This window comes from Lithobates pipiens, unplaced genomic scaffold (assembly GCF_037356315.1).
Source record: "Lithobates pipiens isolate NorthernLeopardFrog02 unplaced genomic scaffold, aLitPip1_a1.2 Scaffold_18, whole genome shotgun sequence".
Taxonomy (NCBI): Eukaryota; Metazoa; Chordata; class Amphibia; order Anura; family Ranidae; genus Lithobates; species Lithobates pipiens.
Window position 1 is genome coordinate 352,551,650 of NW_027507758.1, and position 20,795 is coordinate 352,572,444.

Below are 20,795 nucleotides of genomic sequence, written 5' to 3' on the forward strand. Positions count from 1 at the left end.
CCCCCATAAAATGTTTGAAATACCCACATTTCTACTAAATAACTACAAAAGAAAAGACAAAAAGTTTCTCCTTATCAGAAAAAAAACAGAAAAAGGTTTGATTGCCCAAATAGCTATCAACCAGAATTGTTAGAATAAGCAACATACTGAAAATATAGATTGCACTCACATAGTGCTCAGTGGGCGAGGGCTTGCCATGTCCAGCATGGAAACAGAAACTGCCGGTATGTCCCTTTGATGGTAAGTGACAAGTGCTGTTTATCAGCGGGAAGCTTAAGCCTCAAGGGACCTCGGGTGGACAATGGCTGGGTTACTCGATGTGAAGGTGACCCAGAGCTGTAAACCTGGGAGCTGCTTACCATTGTGCTTGACCATTCGGAACATGTTTCGGAAGCATGGCCATGCTTTCTACATCAGCTGATTCTGTGACGCTGGTGTCAAGTTTAAATAGGGGTTGCAGTTAACCCAGGCAGTGCCGCGAAAACGATAAAGCAATTACATTAAAAGAAGCCAAAAACAGCCAGAGTATACATATAAAAACATATACATATATATATATATATATATATATATATATATAGAAAAATGTAAAAAAAATATATAAAAAAATTGAGATATATATCTAAAAATGAATAAAATTGATATATACCTGCATGTGTGCTGTCATATACACAGATAGAATGCAAAAGAAATAACAATGAATAAAAATGTAAAGCATGGATAAATATGGAAAAATATATAAAATTTATATTAAAAAGAACCAGGCACAACACCACCACCCCCCCCCCCCTCCCCGATCTACTATGAAAATGTTTAACTTGTCATCTAGTCCTTTAACAAAATCTGAACTGATTCCACTACACAAGGGACTCAACTTTGCTCCCTCAGATCTTCCAAACTCATTCAACTCATTCAACTTATTCAAGCATCTAAACAGGTTTTGCTGCCAGCTATGCCAATCTTTTCATGGCATACTGGGAGGACATCTATATCTGGGCTGAGAACCTATTCTCACGCCATCTGGTCTACTAAGTCATCATCATCTGGCAAGGAGATATCAACCTAATTACAACATTTCGTCAATGTTGTAATAATAACACATTCGGTATACACTGTAATTCTGTTACTGACCCAATTGAGCTCATATTTCTTGATCTTGAATTATTCCATGATCAAGAATTCAAAATATGCTCACAGACCTATTTCAAACCCACAGCTGGAAATTTCATCACACCATAATTATTTTGAATTTGAACAGGAATACTATCTACAGACTAGAGGTACAGCAATGGGCGCCAGTTTTTCCCCCAGCTATGCCAATCTTTTCATGGCATACTGGGAGGACCTATATATCTGGGCTGAGAACCCATGCTCACGCCATCTCGTCTACTATCGCAGATGTACAGCTCTGGATCACCTTCACGCCGAGTAACCCAGCTGATGTCCACCCGAGGTACTTCGAGGCATCAGCTCCATGCTGATTAACGATGCTCGTGGCCCACCATCAAAGGGACATACTGGCAGTTTCTATTCACATGCTGGACGTGGCAAGCCCTTACCCACTGAGCACTATGTGAGTGCAATCTTTATTGTCAGTATTTTGCTTATCCTAATAAAATAATGTTGCACTAGGAATTGCCTGATGCTTCTCTTCCCTTTCTTGCCTTTTATCTCTCTCAGTCTCTGGGTCTCCAGACCGTGCCTGAAGCAGCCTCACCACCCACTGCAGCATTCACACCAGAAACTAACTTAAAGGGATTCACCCCCAGAACATTCTCTTGAGATTGATTCTCTGTTTTATAACTTTTATTTGCATCAATCATTCTATTGATGTCTCTCCTTTACATTACCAATAAGATATATGAGTGTTTGTAAACCACTGTTGCAACTACCAGATTTTTAGCACTGAATTCCATACAAGCCTTGTGTTTTTTTTTTTTTTTTTTATCGATAACTGATCCTAATCTTGACTTGTGCAGTTTTTGAGGTTTCCTATGGTTTCCCTGCAACAGCTTCCAATTCACTCACACTTTGGCTAGCTTGGCACCCCCGATTATAATGAGGGGGCTTACGTAACCAATGGCCACCTTTTTAGCCTTTCTAAGCCTGCTGGCAATAGTTTAAAGGCCATATTGTGCATTATGGTTTAAAAAAAATTAAGATACTGCAAATCTACACATAAATTTACCTGGAATGCAAATCTTCAGCCTGCAAGAGTTGTCTCAATACCATTGTAACAGTAAACCTGAACCTCATCCTTAAAAGCCAAATGAGATTGCATTACAGCAGCAGTGTGTCAAACATGGCAGTCATTAGGATTTCAATGTTTTGTGTGCCTTTCACATGACAGAATTCCTATTAGTATTTTGGCTGAGCAATGTACAAATGGCATGATCCATGCATTGATTCCTTGTCACTGTGGACACTGCTCTTCCTATTTGTATATATGTATATATATATATATATATATATTTTTTTTTTTTTTTTTTTTTTTTTTTACAGTGCACTATATATAGACTATATTGATTTACATAAAAAGCATATGATGCAAGGATTGTTAAGACTGTTGATAATATATTGATATGATACATTATTAATAATTGCTTAACCAATTTTTTTTGCTATTGCAGAGAGGGAAGAAACTCACTTGTCACTTCATTCTGTATGTTCAAGTATATAGCAATGTATGCCATGATTGAACTCATTTGTGTGATGCTCCTGTTTTGGGTATGATGTTCTATCAACAATAGAAAATGTATGCTTATACAACAAAATAGCAAACAGCATTTATTAACCAACTCCACCCAAAAAAGGGTTTCTCTTTGCTCAACACCTAAATATATCTCCCAGAAACACTGCATTATGGTACCATCTAGTGTATTCTCTGTTGAAATTCACAGACCACACAAAATCTGGTAATAGAATTAGCTCAGTTTTTACCAAGCTCTCAAATTACTATTGCCATGCCAGGAGTGAGGAGGGAGTGACAAACTAGGACATTCAACAGCAGCGAATAAAGAACAGGGGAGTTAGCCTTCCTCTGCTTCTGTTTGAAGTGCATCATAGTATGCAGTCAAGCCCTCAATGATGTTAGTTGTAGATAAGCTGAACCTGTTCTCACTTTGAATAGCCAATTATCTGTGAGGGAGATTTTAAAAATATGATTTTTACTAGAACATGGTTGGTTATTGAAAATTAACACACCTTCACTTTACTTCCTAATGTAGCCAGCTACTAGCTGTCTCTGGTAGTTTCTCTTGCTTTTTCTTCTGCTCATCTACTCGCTGCCTGTAATTGAGCAGTGCACTGCAGGTTTTTCCCCTCTCCCACTCCTGCACCCCCAATCTCCCTAGTGGTTACTGTTCAACTGATAGGTGGCAAGGGAAAGGGACCGGTGCTGCAATAGACACTGGGGAATGTAGTCCATGGGGAGAATGATATACTGCACAGGGATACTTCAGAAACTACAGATCCCAGGAGACTGGAGGACTCAAGGAGGAGAAAGGGGATTTTTTTTAACTGCCTGGAAAACTTGTTTTTTATCATCTGGGGTTTTGAGAGAGAGGACTTCTGTCTGAGTGCTCCTATCCCACCGGAAGCCCAGTTAGGAGGAACCTGATCCAGAGGCTACTGCAGCTCAATATTGGAATCAGCAGCACTTGCACTGTCGCCACAGAAGGACTGGAGCATCCATTTAACACCCGCTCACAGCGCTTTTCGACTTCAGTCTGTATATGCAGTAAAGCATGCTTGTTATACTCACCATGGAACCTAAGGGGTTAATTCTACACATTGAGTAAAAAGGCTGCTTGATCCTATCTTCTCTGGTCCTCCTCTTCTTCCACTGTCCCCAATCCATCTCCTGATAGAACAGAGCCTTTGGAGTCACAGCACATGCTCAGTTTGGTGTATATCGCTAGAGTTTTTTTTTCTTGGCATGCATGTTACCAGTATTGGGCCAATCAGTACCTTCCAGACAGAGGGTCAGGGGTCCTGCAGCCTCATGGGACAGTCAGAGTTGAATGAAAACTCCCCCTACAAGCTTTAACTAGACACTATTAGAAGTCACAAGACTGCTATATACTGCTGATGAGAAAAGGTATTTATCAGTTTATATTTACTAAAATAATTGCATTTCCATGTTCTGTGTGATATAGTGAATGCAAGGTCCTAGGTTTAGTAACACTTTTCGTGCACCAATGCTTCTTAAAGGGTCCCAATGATAGCCAGCAGAAAAAAAACCTCTTGAGGACTGTCCCATCATATAACCTGTCCACTAATCCTGTCCCACCACCTATTCCTCACCATTTGAGCTCAGACAGTGTTTACCAGTGTTTACCAGATGGTCTTAGGCCTAGAAGTGTCACCAATACTGCACTCAGTTTAGCTCCTGTGGTTTGTTTGTACAAGTCTTACTACTGGTTACTGTTGCACTGAGGGTGGCCATGTTACTGTTTATGCTGATTTTAACAGCAAGTGCCACCTTATGCCTTGTCCTTATTGCTTATTATCCTGTACAAGTTTATTAATACAACTATTATTATTCGTTTTACCCCTTATCTCTTCCTGCCTGGTACTAACTTTATTTGATGACAATATATTAACTTTGTTTTTATGAAGTGATTTGATGCTTGCTTTCTTTGAAATAGTATTACTGCTGGGTACTTAGTGTTACTGATAGCTGTCTCATACTAGTCAGAGGGGCTGAGGTCTTTGAGAAGGTTGAGGCCAGGAGCAGAGGACCCATCTTAACCAGCGGCTACTTCAAGGGTAGCGCTAAACTAGCAATAACTAATTTGCTTTAACGCTCATGTAAATCAACCCGAGTATATAAATTCCATATATGCTAACTGTGGAGATTGTTCCTCTGCTTGTCCATGTAAACAGGGTCTCTGGAGATCAATCTTGCACTGATTACACAGATATTTAATTGCTGTATAATTAGCCAGACATTGGGTAATGTTATTAGTCTTGTTTAGATTAATTCATTTGTTCCCCATAAATCTGATATATATATATATATATATTTTTTGCAATCAAATACAGAAAAAGGAGCTTCTTGGAACCCGGCATTATCTAATGCAGGATGTGGCCATAACTGTCACAATCATATTAACATGCAAGTACCTTCCTTGTTTTACTGTTCTCCCTGTTTAAATCTGACACATACTTTTATATTCTGTAAATAAGCCAAATTAACGTGCACAAGACCATTGAAAACAGAGCATACTAAATAATAATAATAATAATAATAATAATAATACAGAGAAACAAAGAAACAAAGAAGAATTACTGTCATCTGAAATTAGAATAAAGGCAAAACTCTAGGAGAAAGGATTATAACTTTTTGTTTTTGTCTTTTTTGCTTTATTTTTGTTATCTGTGTCCCATTGGGGAGATTTCTCTTCACTTCCAGTCCCATAGCCAAAACAAGAAGTCTGAGGCAATCCCTCCAAAGTGAGGGAATCCCTGGTTGTCACCAGGGTCACCAGACCTAATCCCTAGGAGAAAAGTTCTGTTATAACCTCAAGTTTAGGTTCCTTCCCTCTCAGCAGGGGTACCTAACCTAAACATATCTTCAGACTGCTTAGTTTTTATGGTCATGATATTAGTTCACCAATGAAAGAACCCCCTCCAAACACTAATGAATCTTGGTCCTATTGTGTTAAAAGTAGTCACTCAGTGGTGGTAGTAGTAGCAGTAGCAATGTGCTGTGATTTCAAATTTGGGCTTCTAACAGCAGCTCCACTCCAGCCATTTACAAAAACAAAACACTGAGCTACTTAAAGAGGAACTTTATTCAGAAAAGTCCTGCAACACCACATCATGCTGGCATTTTTTTCAGGTATAGCTATGTAAAATATTACAACTACGTGCCTATACTGTTTAAAATCCAGTAATTCACTGTCTAACCCTGCTCTGCACATGCTCAGTTGCTCTCTATTTTTTGGAACTGTGCCAAAAATGTTGAAGCCGATCTGTTGACAGCCTAAATTTACTGCTGCTTAGGGGCTCTGTGTTTGTACTCCAGCAAGAAGAAAGAGGAACAATGCAAATGTAATCTACCTAGTTCTAAGGACACTAAACAGTGAAAGTCATCAGAATCAGGTCTAAAAGAGTGTACTAAGCCAAATGGCATTATCTTAATTCCATGTTCTTTTTCTGCACATGTAGCCAGCTACAGTTGCTTGCTTTAACTCTGCGGAATCCAGAAATTTGCCTTGCTCTATTTGGGAGATGGTAAAATAAATTGTGAAAGCTAGTCAATGTGCAGGTGTAGAAATAATTAAACTTCCAGCCTGGATAGCTCAGTCGGTAGAGAAACAGACTTATAAAACGAAGGGGCATGGGCAACTGAAAAAAGGCTTTGACCAATGTAACTTAAAAGTTAATTTTCAGTAGATTTTGGTGACTTAAAGGGGTAGTAAACCGCTGCAGAAAAAAAAAAAAAACACCTGAAAGACAATGCCATAATAGCACATTATGAAATAATTACCTTAGAACAAAGCCCTTCCAGGTGTGCCGGTCACCGATGAGAGGGCTGACATCTTCCCCGACCTTTCTTCTGGTTTCTCAGGTTCCGGTGCTGTGAGTGGCCAGAGTTTCAATGACGTCCATCTCATGCATGCGCACAGGAGCACTTGTTTCCAGGCAAGAAGCTCTGAAGTTTTGGCATGACATGCTAGACCTTCAGAGTGCATGCACCAGTGACATCAGCGGCTGCATGCAGTTTGAATATCTTCGGTGTATGTTTATGAGAGTTTCATTTTACCTACAGGTAAGCCTTTTTATAGGCTTACATGTAGTTAAAAATAACAAAGCAGGCTTTACTACCACTTTAAATCACTAGCCTGATACTTCCATTTCTTGAGCACTCTGCTGGCAAGATCTCCTCAGCATGACAAAAACATTTTAGTTATATAAAAAAAGCTCAATGGTTTAGTTTATAGACATGCAGCAAAGCTGTGGCTTTTTTTTTTTTTTATGGTAACAAACGCTTTATTTAGAAATAAAGTGTTTGTTACCATAAAAAAAATGGATCCTGTTCATTTTGAAGCATGTTACAGAGCACAGGGCTTGTGCTGTGTAATTTGGCTCTTTGTATAACCTGAAATACCTGACTGATCCTGCCTGGTTCTGCCCTCTCCCCTGTAAACTGTCCACAGTTTATCATGGCTGCTGAGCCCTGACACTGTGGTCAGTTTACGTGTCTCTGCCATCTGAAGCTCTCCTCTGTCCTCTCTCCCCCTCCCTTCCTGCCTGTCAGCTAGTAACAGTGCCTGCCCTCCCCTCCTTTTGCTGAAATTACTTTAACATTTTCATACAATCCTCTGTGTTAGATAATGTTAGATGCCCCAGTGTGTGTGCTTTATAAAAAATATGCTGTTCTATGCCTTATTTCAGAGCACTGCTCAGTGCTCACTGATGTCAGAGGGGGATTCTCTGCCCCTCCCGCTGTGGCTGTGAGAATGAGAGAGGAGAGATGTGGTCGGTCACGTGAGCGCCAAGTGGCGCTCTGAAATTAGTTATAGAACGCCATTTTTTTAAATAAATACACTGGGGCACCTAACATTATCAAACACTGGGGATTTTATGAAGAGAACACAGCGGCTTAACAACCACTTTAACTGTACAAGTATGTACACTCTTTGATTTCAAATGCCCTGTCATTCTTTAATGCGCACATTTCATATTACTTTGCTTAAGGCTGTGTGACTATTAACATATGGGTATTTTTTAAAGTGAGTTTAACAGGTGCAGCACCTAAACTGGCTCCATACAGACCATCTGGACAGCTAATGTCACCACCTCTCTTACTGTCAATGATTCTTCACTTCATATTCACCTTGGTTGTGCAGACAGTTGCTTTCACAATGGTTCAACAGCAGCCTTGGTATGATGAACATGATGTCTTCAGGTAATTCAGTCTCAGAACATAATTTGTAGGATGCTAGTTACTAAATATATTTAATTGGGTTATACATTTTTACAGAATCATTTTTTTTTTATTATTTACAGGTTTAGTAAACTACACATTGCAGTTGAATTATTTTTGTCTAGTTTAGATGTGTAGAATCAAACAAGCACATCAAGTTCTAAAAAAATGTTTTGTACTAGGTACTTACGTACATTATTATAAATAGGACATCTTGTGCATTCATACAATATATGGACTTATTATGTACCAATGGAACATTCACAAACGCATGGTTAAAATATAACAAATGTATTACATTTCAAATCAAAGTGATAAAATATCATTAATGCATACTAACACAGGAATATAAAAGAAAAACACAATAAATCACCTCCAATGTAAAATGGTCCCCAATAATCATCAATGTATACCATCCTTTATCCAGTGAGACCATAGGTTTGTTATGTATCATTCCTTGAATCAAGATACCATTGTAAAAGTTGTTAAGGGAGTCCAAAATCCTCAACATGTTTTGCAGAATAAATCACTTCACGAGGAGGGTAGGAGGTGTGAGGGACCAAAATATCCAAGCAAAGAAATAATGAATAAATATACTGTATATACACTTCTGTGCAAACGTTTTAGGCAGGTGTGAAACAATACTGTAAATTAAGAATGCTTTCAGAAATAGAATAGTTTATTTTTATCAATTTACAAAATGGAAAGTAATGGAAAGAACAGAAAAGAAATCCAAATAAAATGTATATTTGGTGTGACCACCCTTTGCCTTCAAAACAGCATCAGCTCTTCTAGGTACACTTGCACACAGTTTTTAAAGGAACTCTGCAGGTAGGTTGTTCCAGACATCTTGGATAACTAACCACAGATCTTCTGTGGATGTAGGCTGCCTCAAATCCTTCTGTCTTTTCATGTAATCCCAGATAAACTTGATGATGTTGACATCAGGGCTCTTTGGGAGCCAAACCATCACTTCCAGGACTCCTTATACTCCTTTATGCTGGAGATAGTTCTTAATGACTTTATGTTTGGGGTTGTTGTGATGCTGCAGACTAAATTTGAGGCCAACCAGATGCCTCCCTGATGGTATGGCATGATGTATAAGTATCTTCCTGTATTTCTCAGCATTGAGGACACCATTGACCCTGGTTATCTCCCATTCCATTTGCACAAATGCAACCCCAAACTTTCAAGGAACCTCCACCATGCTTCACTGTTGCCTGCAAACACTCATTATTGTACCACTCTCTAGACCTTCACAAACAAACTGCCTCCTGCTGAAGCCAAATATTTAAAATTTTGACTCATCAGTGCCACACACCTGCTGCCTTTTTTCCTCCTCTCAGATTCTATGTTTTTGTGTATAGTTGAGTTGCTTAGCCTTGTTCCCAGTCAGAGGTATGGCTTTTTGGCCCCAATTTTTCCATAAAGATTACTTCTGAGCACACTTCTCCAAACAGTAGATGGATGTAGAAAATTGAAGAAAACAGCTGCACAGGCAAAACAGTGTAGAAAATCCAAAGTCTCTTACATCATGGTAATGAAAGGTACAGACAGGCTGACGTGTTTCACATCTATATAGGTGCTTAATCTACGGCATCTGTGTAGCCCCATTTGCTTTATTCGTTTGACTTCTACGGAATCTGTGTAGCTGCTTTGCTTTATTCGTTTGACTTCTGCCTGAAATCATCTCTTCTACGTTCCTATGTTTCTGTCCTCTGTTTTTGTCTTTGTTTGTCATCAGCTCTTTTCCTTCTATTTCATAAACTGTTTCTTTTTACAAGGTGTCTTTTTTCTTTACCACATGTATGGTAGATGTGAATACGATTGCTTGGTCTTATGATGTAAGAGATTTTGGATGTTCTAAACTGTTTTGTCATAAATAAAAGGTGTTATTCGGAGTGTGGTCATTCAGTGGTTTTCTTCAATTGTCTACACCATTGCAGAGCCTGCACCTGAAGCTGTGATTGGGTAGGGAGGTTTAGAGACACCCACACGCTTGGAGTGGCATCGCTACCAGTAGATGGATATACATGGGTCCCACTGATTTCCGTCAGTTCTGTGCTGATGGCACTGAATAACATCTTCTTATGTCGAAGGGAAGTATACATAAAGTGTCTTTATCTGCTGCATTAAATGCTTGGCCAGCCACTGTGTCTACTTTCCTCAAGGTTGCCGTTTCTTTGTGCTTCTTGAAAAGAGCTTGAACAGCACATCTTGAATTACATTATGCTTTGTAATCAATATAACTACCTTGTGTCTTGTGCTCAGATTTGAAACTCCTATTGGGAGTACCTCACCAAAAATTACATTTATTCATTGGTGAGCCAATCACACAAGGAGGAAATTATATTTCTGGGGAGTGGTCCATACACACTCTGTGTACAGAACAACTCCAGGTAGCCATATTGCATTGAATATATATATATATATATATATATATATATATATATATATATATATATATATATATATATATATATATATATATATATATATATATATATATATAAAATTTATTTATTTATATATATTAAAAAAAGTAAAAAATGTAATTGTAAAAATAAAAATAAACTATTGACACAGGTCCACATGTCATCAGTGCACATCATTGCTGCATATTAGTGCCCCTGTCACATGTCTTTACAAAAAGTATCGCTATCGGCGAGTAATTGAAAAAAATATGGGTACTGGTACTCAGTCTTAAAAAATGGTAACAGTACAACCCTAGTTACAATCATTTTAAGCTATTTGCTTGCTAATTATGGAATAATATATCTGATGGCACTGTTGAAGAACAACCCCAGTTTGGTTTGCACCAGAACATGCAAACAGGCAACAAATTTGTGTGAACACTGTTAAAGTCTATGGGACACAAATGTGAAAAATATAAAGTGTTAATTTTAAAGGCTTATATGCAAGTTATTACCATAAAATGTGTAAGCTAAAGTTATGTTGTTTTCAAAAACAGTAAAGCTGGACACAGTTTTAATTTTTACTTTTTATTTTCTTTATTGCAGTGGATGTCTTCCCTTAAATCACAGTGCTCATAATATCACAATAAGTGAAGAACTTTTGGTTAATCGAAATTTTGATACAACTACATTGTGGTTTGTAAGTGGAATCAATCTTATTATTGTGGAATTTGTGTTCTGTAAAGGAAGGCCTTTCAGAAAGCCAATATATACAAACTGTAAGTACTATTTTCTTTCTTGACTTAATTTCTCCTGAGTACCATCAAATAGGGAAAAGCTTCTATGAGTTCTTAAAAATGTTTATATATCTGAACCTCATTTTTCGACAGAGTTGCCCAGTGTTAAAAACAATCCATCTGAATAAAATTTAAAGAGGACCTAAAAACTTGTTAAAACGAACCCATTTTACAACCCCTCATTACCATAGCTGCAAAAAATTCTGTGAAATACTAACCCATTACCAGTTCCTGTTTCTCTCTAGCTACTAAGCACTGAACAAAGCCTCAAATGATAGATTTGGATTGATTTGCATCTTCTGGGAAAACCGACTATCCAGCAGACCCAGCCAATCAGTGTATCTGCCTAAACAAAAGGCACCACTACTGATAGGGTGCATGTGTCCTGCTGTTGTAGAAAAGTGTCCAATAAGTTATGAATTGGCTTGGTGTTACTTTAGCTGGTCTCCGCACGCAATTGATAATTTTAAAAATTTTCAGTAGAATGTCTGTGTTATGGGAACATTAAAGTGGTTGTAAAGTGTTTTCAACCGTGTTAAACTACAGGCTTGCCTGTAGCTGCACTGGATATCCCTGTATTTTCATGGGCCGACGTCATGGGGCACATGCGCACTTAAGTAAACTGAAGCAATGGCAGTACGTGCCGTTGCTTCAGTTGTACTGTGCCGTTCGTGGCGGCTCCCACGCACATGTGCGGGAGTGACGTCATTGCGGCTCCGGCGCTGTGATACCCGGAAGCAAGCCCCGGGTGACATGTCGGCAGCCTGAGGGGGAGACAAGGGTGGCTGCGGTGGATTCATTCTTGGGTAAGTAATTCATAATGAGCTAGTATGCTATGCATACTAGCTTATTATGCCTTTATCTTGCAGGGTGTGTTTTTATTATTATTTTTTTCAGGAGGGTTTACTTCCTCTTTAATCAAAATTCTATTTTGGACACAGCAGATCATTAGAGTGCACCAAATAGTCTAGTGCTCTGCTAGAGATATAATGTCCACTCACTCACGCCAGTCACTGCTGGACTTCCAAGCAACTGCAAAAAAAGCAAGCCACACAATGGTATCAAAGCTTCTGTTAATAGTTTCAAAATGTACAGTTCCATTAGATGCTATGCAAGTTCACCCATACTTTCATCCATTCCTCTAACGCGTTCACTCAGTTGACAACTTATTCATACCAGATCCTTATCCTGTTCAGCAGATAACAGATTGCTTACAAAGCCAACTCCTGTAATTGGGAATGCATGGAAATTATATTTAAGCAGTACATTATTATATTATTTTGTGCATTTTTATCTGATTGTAAAGGGGAACCTTACAAAAACAAATGTATGGTGTTCCCTCTAAAAATGTATATCCCTGGCCCAATGATTGTAGGGGTCTAGATTGGGATGGGGTATGGAAGCTTATGAGAATCCAGAATCTCCTTCATAAAAAGGAGGCCTCGGAATCTGCTGCCTCCCCATGTGAGTAAGTAAGGGATGCCCTGATTACTCATTCACAAATAGTAAAGCATATTAAAATCTTTCAAAAAGGCCTTTATTGAAAATAAAAATAGTGATAAAGCCCTTTATTAAACAAAAAAGTACCATAATGTAAATCCAGCATTCATTGTATTGTCCAATAATGTAGATCCATGTCAATTAATGAATGATGTCCTTTGAACTGGCAAAATATCCCTTGCTGATAGACTGCTCACTGTGAATATCAGCTCTGTACCTGGAGCTAAATGTAAACAAAGGGGTGGAGATGTCAATAACCAAATATGGACATGATCATATTTGGTCAATGACATCACTCAGGATCACCAGTGCCATCACTGACCACATATGGTCAGACCCATATGATCAATGGCATTTGGTGGGGTATCCCAACCCCTTTTATTGTGATTGGCATAGCCTTACACTTACTTTTAAAGGGGGCTTTCAGATTCTGGTAAGTCTCCCTTTGCAGACTTCCACAACCACTGGGCAAGGATTGTGGGGAAGAGGCCCTTGAAAAAATCAACTTTGGGACAGGTTGCTGTGCCAGGGTGCATGTTTTTGATGGTTCCCCTAAAATCCTTACTAGACCCCTTTCTAGGATAAGGGTCTGGTATCAATTCTGGGGGAAACTTCATATGTTGTTTTTTTCTAAAGTCTTAATTGGTGGTTATGGTGCATAACCACCAATGAACATGTGGCCATCCAGAGTCCTAGTAACTAAGGAGGTCATTGGTTGCTAAGACATTGGCAGCGAGCCCACACATTGTCCCTAGCTGCTAGGAAATAGGTATCCATTTGTTTTCTAGAAACCAAAAACATCTGTGACCCATCTGATTGGGTGTTGTAAATTACTTCATTCAGCAGCCAGTGGTACACCCTATTTAGAGCACAAATCCTGAGTGGCCACAAACATGAACTCTATCGCAAATGCATATTGACTCCTCTAAATTTCATCTAGAAATTCAGATTTTAATGAACTTTGGGCTCAAATGGCTTAACAAGATTGACATTTAACCATATACAATCAATTTTGCACGCATGTGAATTTAAAGCCATTCTTACATATAAGATACAAGGCTCAACAGAACTGAAAGCAGTCTAAACTATGCTTAGCTTAAAGTGAGGGTTTGAACATTCAAGTTAAAATGTAAAAAACAGAAACAAGAGTGTTTTTTTTTTAATTATTATTGAAGTCCACAATAAATCAGATATGTATAAAACAAATATGAAAATCAATAAAAGCTATTAAAAATATGTAGTATGCAAGGTAGTTCCAATTACCAGTCATGTCAGCTGTGGTAGAAGATTCATCACATCCTTTACTAATAGATTCTGGGGCTCCGATGGCTATGTTCAAGCCTAGCTGGAAAGACTGTCAGAGTTGTGGATGTTTGCACCAGCACGGCCCCCCCGGAAGTGACGTCAGTGGGGGAAGTAGTGTGGAAGTGTGTCAGATCCACTTGATAAAAAAACTAGTATAATAACTAATATAAAAATTATTTAAACATATGTGAATAAGTAAAATGTAAAAAAATAATAAACACACGAAAACAAGAAATAAGGCACGGTTATCTAAGCAATCAGGCAGAGAGCTGTCCAGTATCTCAGGTGGGTCAAGAAGAGCTACTGCCAGACACAGCAGAGGTCCCAGGTCCAGACTCTGACACAGATCTTGTGTTACCATCCCCCGATGACATACCCTTTGATGAAATGCATTGGGAAGAGCACATGATCTGGCGTCATTGCACATACATGGTTTTGCCACAATGTTTTCATATATGCTTGTTTATTTTCCTTGCTTGCATGTATTTATTCTTTAATAACTCCAAGAGTTGCTTACAGTATTACGCTATTAAGAATCTTTTTGTCTCTTAATATGGCTATTGCATAATCTGATGCTGTGGTGGTTACTTCGTAGAAGACCCTGCCAATGTTTTTAATTTGTTTGGTAAAGCATATCAGACCTCCTATAACTAAAGCAACCTATTGATTATGCAATTTTCTTTCCTTCCGCCATGGCACTGATAGATGGCACTGATGAGCACTGATAGGCAACACTGATGGGCACTGATGAGTGGCACTTATGGTCACTGATGGGAGGCACTGATAGATGGCACTGATAGGCAGCAAGAATTAGGAGGTACACTGATGGGCACAGATTGCCATCCCTAATGGCCCCTTATTGGCACTGACTGGAATCCCTGGTGGGCTCTAGTGGGCATCCTAGATGGGTCTGTACTGAGTCGCTGATTGCCTCCCCTCTACCCACTCCTTGTCCGCACGAGTAGAGGAAAAGCCGATAAATGGCACTTCCTGGTTACCATGTAATGAGCTTTACCTAGATTGGAGATGCGGTGTGTCAAAGTGAGTTAGTTTATAAATAGATAATATATTAATCTGTAGTTAACAGTACACAATGTTTAGCATGTATGTATTGTAATTGGGAATGGAGTTTCAACAACAAAAGAAAAAATGCTTAGGCCCCTTTCACACATGACTTCAGTTTGTTTCATCAGTTCAGTCATGTTTTTTTTCAAAGAAAAAACGGATACGTTTACATCAGTTCCATCAGTTTCGTTTTTTTTAATTCATGGAAGTGTATTTTTTTTTCACAAAAAAATTGTGTTTGAAAGACCACTGCGCAAATACAGTGTGACATAAAATATTGCAACAAGCACCATTTTATTCTTTAGGGTCTCTGCTAAAAAAATATAAATAATGTTTGGGGATTCTAAGTAATTTTCTAGTAAAAAATACAGTTTTTAACTTGTAAGCAAGTGTCAGAAAAAGGTTTAGTCTTTAAGTGGTTAAACTGACCTCGTTTACAGATCAAAGTTCATCCCTTTGATCTAAAAGAACTGAGAGATACATCTTTTCTATCTCTCAGTGCTTACAGCTATGGCTATGCACATAGAATTGGGAAAATGCCAGTGTCAGCTTTTAAATTTAATCGTCGGCTCTTATTTTTCTATACTTCATAGCTCTGCCATAACTCCAGCACTAAATTAAACGAAGAGGCGGGGTCACCCAGAGACCATGCCCCGTTGTTTAATTTAGTGGTGGGCCTGATTGACAGCTCCTTCTCTGTGCTATAAAGGAAGAAAAGAGCTGACAATTACATTTAAAAGCTGACATGCCCTCCCCCCCCCCCCCCCCACACACACACACACACACAAATTACAGCTCCAGAATATAAAGAAAAAAAGCCGGAAATGACATTAAAAAGCTGACAACGACAGTCAGCACCAGCAAGTAGTGAGCAAGCCTGTCTGTACAGCCTGCCCCCCCCCTCCCCCCCACTGTGTATAGTACTCTTCTCCTGTCCTGCTTTTCTCCACCCCAACCCCCCCCCCCCCCTTCCACACACACACACAGTGACTGGTTGCACCTAACAACCAATGCAAAAATGGATGAAAAACTGACCATTTGTCAGTTTACATATGTTTTTTGTTTGATCTGTTTTTTTTGACAGATGAAAAATAGGGGTTTCATCTGAAACAGAACAAAAATATAGAAAGAGATAGACAAAACAAGTTATTTCCATGATGATGATGATGACCATAATTATATTTTAAATAGAATTGGGAATGTAGTTCTGATTTCAGTTTTTTTTTCACAGTATTTTTTGTACTGCTTTAACTATTATTAATGATAATAAATCAGTTTTGCTGTTTATTTTTATTGCAGATATCTTTACTATTTTACTTACTGCACAACTGGTAGCATATTTCTTTGTCTACTTTGCTAATATTGAATCAGTGTACCGTATTATGGAGGTAAGTCTGGCACACAAATGGACAACATCACACCACAAAAAACATCTGAGGTCAAATGATAGGGACATAATGAGATTTATTTGAGCCCACTTTTTAGTTTTTTATATACCTGGGCCACTTGAATTGCCAGACCCCTGTAGCTGAATTTTAAATGTTTGCCAGCCCGCTGAAAATATCCCAAGGAGGTCACTCTCACCTGTTGGAGTTTGCATTATGATACGTTATACAAGTCATAGTAATACGAGTGATAATCCTCTTATGCATAAGGAGGAGCAACACTCTGAGATATATGATAAAGAATTAGGTATTTCGACAAGCGATTTTCACTTTTGGAGTGCCCAGGATAAGACACAAATCCAGAGGATCAATCCCACCCATAACTTTTTGGGTGAACTGTCGGTCAGCTAATTCTAATCCAATATTCAAGTGATGTAGATATTGGAGAATACATCTTACTAAAATTTCTTTGTGACTCGCAGGAACTGGCAAGACTTCTGTATTTGACTTCCCAGTTTTGTCCACCCTTTCTGTATGCAATTCTGGAGGGAGCATCTATTTTGTAGGAGAAAGAGTAAGAAACCTTAGTAGGTGGGCACTGAGCTACAAACTGTGGTAGAAAGATCACACCAGTCGAACTCCAAAAAATACAGTGTATCTCAGTGTAAATCTCTAATCACGAAATAATTAAAAATACATTCTGAATGATCTCAATCTTTTCAAGACTTTTGAATTTAAACTGTATGTTGTAGGGAATGCTGCTTCCAGTATAGAATAGAAAATGGGGGAAACCTATATGTAGAAATAGGGAGTGCAATGCTCAATGCAAAGTATGTGATATTTTTTAAAAGATCTTTCTATACAAAGATTTTTTTTTTAAATATTAAAGTATATCTCATAAAATAAGCTTTATGTAAAGCACCCACTTATGTGACAGGATTAAGTATTTGTTGATGGATCTCCAATTACAAAAAGTAATTTTCATCACAGCATAGGAAAAACATGTTGAGATTTTCTACTACAAAAACTGCTTCATGTAAAAAGTAATCTTGTCCCATATAAAACATATTGTGCATATTTCATACAATACATATACTTAACCTTCTTTTTAGCTTAAACACATCTTCCCCTGTCCTGATTCATTAACAATGTGCTTGTATACCCAGAAATCTAGCTTGGTGGATTTTTTTTTCCTTATTCTCTGTAAAATTTAGCCCATACAGATCCCTAAAGATCAGTAGCTTTTAAAATGCTGCCACTACCACACCTGGCACCAACAATTGTTCCATAATTGAACTTTGCGTGATCATACAGTACATCTTTCCCTTTCTAATGTTGTGTCAAATGAATTGAGCACATACAAAGTGGAATGCAAGGGAACATACAACTGAATACACTTATATAAATGCACTGCACTCCTGTGTAAAAATAATGTTCCTTTTGTAGAAACCATAATTTTTATAAGAATGAATAAAATAAACTGAAATCTGTGCTACAGGTTCCTGGACTTTGCATGTCATTTGTCTAGCTTGGCATTAACGCTTAGTAATTTTAGTAATGCTTCTCTTTATTATTGCTCTATTTCTTCACAGCTTGTCTGTACACCATATTACTGGAGGTGGAACACTGTTATTATGGTGGCCGTGCTTTTTGTCATTTCATACCTAGCTGAGGTAATGTTTCTTGAAATTATGTTCCACAGCAGGTTTTATTGATGTTTTCAAATAGATATAAAAGATGGCATAAATTTTCTGTTTGGTCTCATTCGTTTATATTAAAGGACAACGTTAGAAACAGTCTAATTTGTGCAAGTACTGACGTTATAATTGTTTACGCCACAAACCCCAATATGTGCATTTTTATTTTTGACCCTAGAACATGATCCACCCATTTGATATAAGCTTTTGGAAAATGCTCATTCAATTGTTTAATTGTGTAGAAAAAAAAACGAATCAGACATGACTCAAAACTGTTTTCATTTAACACTTTTAGCTTCTGGCTTTAAGAAACACTTAAAAAAAGAAAAAAGAAAGAGAAAACTGTAGTCAATTGCAACTGTTATTGCAGATCAAGCAGTAGAAAAAATATCGAATCACTCAATTCTGAAAAAAATATTATGGAATCACCATGTACTTTGCACTTCTAAAACAAACATCTGCATCGGATTACATCTGTAGTTAAAAAAGAGTGCTTGCACACCTTGGTGAGCTGTTGCACCAACCTCATTGACCTGAATCTATAAAACATAAAAGATGTTGGGTGGCACAGTGGTGTAGTGGGTAGCACTCTCACTTAGCAGTAAAAAGGTTTGCTGGTTCGTATCCCAATCACAACACTACCTGCCTGGAGTTTTCATATCCTCACTGTGCCTGCGTGGTTTTCCTCTGGGTATTACAGTTCCTCCCACATTCCGAAGACATGCAGGTAGGTTAATTGGCTTCTGTCCAAAATTGGCCCTAGTATATGAATAGGGACCTTGGATTGTCGGTACCCTCCTTGAGGGTAGGGACCGATGTGAGTGTACATTGTACAGGGATAGGGACAATTGTAGAAACTCACTCAGGTTGAACTAGATGGACTGGTGTCTTTATTCAGCCTGACTAACTATGTAACTATGTCAGTTGAAACAAAGGAAAGGATTATAAAACTTCTTCAGGAAGGTAAATTATCACAGAATGTTGCAAAAGATGTTGGTTGTTTCCAGCCAGCTGTGTCTAAAATCTGGACCAAGTACAAAGGGAAGGGTACTGGTAGACCAAGGAAGACATCAAAGCGTCAAGATAGAAAACTTAAAAACAGAAAATGCACAACAAAACAAATGAGTAACAAATGGTCAGAAACTGGAGCCATTGTCCGTGACCGAACTGCAAGACATTGACTAAAGGAAATGGGATTTACATACAGGAAAGCTGAAAAAAACTACCATTAACACCTAAACATAAAAAAAAAAGGTTACAGTGGGCTAAAGAAAGCAATCGTGGACTGTGGATGACTGAATAAAAGTGATATTCAGTGATGAATCACCAATCTGCATTAGGCAGGGTGGTAATTCTTTAATTTTTTTTTGGTGCCGTTCCAATGAAATGTATGAAGATGATTGAAGAAAACATGCAAATTTCCACAATCATTGAAGATATGGGGTTGCATGTCAAGTAGAGGTACGGGGGAAATGACAGTCAATAAATCAATGAATGCTCAAGTTTATATTGAGATTTTGGACACTTTTATTATTCCATCAGTTGAAAGGATGTTTGGTGAGCATGGCATCATTTTTCAGGATGATAATGCATCTTGCCATAAGGCAAAAGCCGTGAAAACTTTTCTTCAAGAAAGACATATAATGTCAATAGCATGCAAATACCTGCAAATAGTCTGGACCTCAATACAGTTGAAAATCTATGGTGGAAATTAAAGAAAATGGTCCATGACAAGGCTCTAACCTGCAATGCTGATCTGGAATCTACAATAAGAGAAAGTTGCAGTCAGATTGATGAACAATACTGTTTGTCGATTTGGTAAATCCATGTGTCAGAGAATTCAAGGTGTTATAAAAGCCAGAGGTGGTGAAACAAAGTACTAGTGGTATACAGTGTTTTTTCATGATTCCATAATATTTTCATCAGAATTGAGTGATTCCAAATTTTTCCTTCTGCTTGATCTGCAAAAAGCAGTTGCAATTGATTACAGCTTTCTTTCTTTCTTTCTTTTTTATTTTTATAAGTGTTTCTTAACCACCTGCCAACCAGCCACAGTATATATACTGTGGCAGGTTGGTGCTATTGCACAAAACAATGTACCTGTATGTCGTTTCATGCAATAGATACTGTGGGCACACGTGGGTCTGACGATCTCTATGTCTGCCGGCCACCCGAGATCGCTCCACATGTAAACAAGGCGGGTCCCTGTTCTGACGGGGACAACGTGGAGACCTGCTATTCCTAGTGATCAGGAACAGAGATCTCTATGTTGTCCCAGTGAGCCCATCCCCCACACACTTAGAACACACCCAGGGAATACATTTAACCCCCTTGATCTTCCCTGCCAGTGTCATTTATACATTGATCAGTGCATTTTTTTTACATTTAGCATTTTTTTTTTTTTTTGCATTGACCACTGTAATAATGTCCCTGGTCCCCAAAAAGTGTCACTTATGCCCCGTACACACGAGCGGACTTTTCGACATCCAAACTCCGACGGACTGAGTCCGGCGGACTATCCGATCGTGTGTGGGCTGCAACGGACTTTAGCGAAGCTAAAGTCTGACGGACTTTAGAAATGAAGCATGCTTTAAATTTTCCCGACGGAACTCCGCCGGACCCGGTCCCCTTTGAAAAATCCGCTCGTGTGTGTGCTACTCCGACGGACTAAAACCGACGCTAGGGCAGCTATTGGC

At 38.4% G+C, this 20,795-nt stretch overlaps 1 protein-coding gene across 1 annotated transcript in view; it reads left to right on the forward strand.

Moving 5' to 3' along the window:
* Positions 1-20,795, forward strand: part of LOC143988156 (putative cation-transporting ATPase 13A4) — a 160,862-nt gene that overhangs the window by 135,604 nt on the left and 4,463 nt on the right. Inside the window, exons 25-30 of the mRNA XM_077487485.1 lie at positions 2,631-2,727; positions 5,047-5,119; positions 7,744-7,918; positions 10,957-11,129; positions 16,317-16,405; positions 17,995-18,075. Coding sequence (XP_077343611.1) covers positions 2,631-2,727; positions 5,047-5,119; positions 7,744-7,918; positions 10,957-11,129; positions 16,317-16,405; positions 17,995-18,075 — 688 coding nt within the window. The remainder of the gene's footprint in view (positions 1-2,630; positions 2,728-5,046; positions 5,120-7,743; positions 7,919-10,956; positions 11,130-16,316; positions 16,406-17,994; positions 18,076-20,795) is intronic.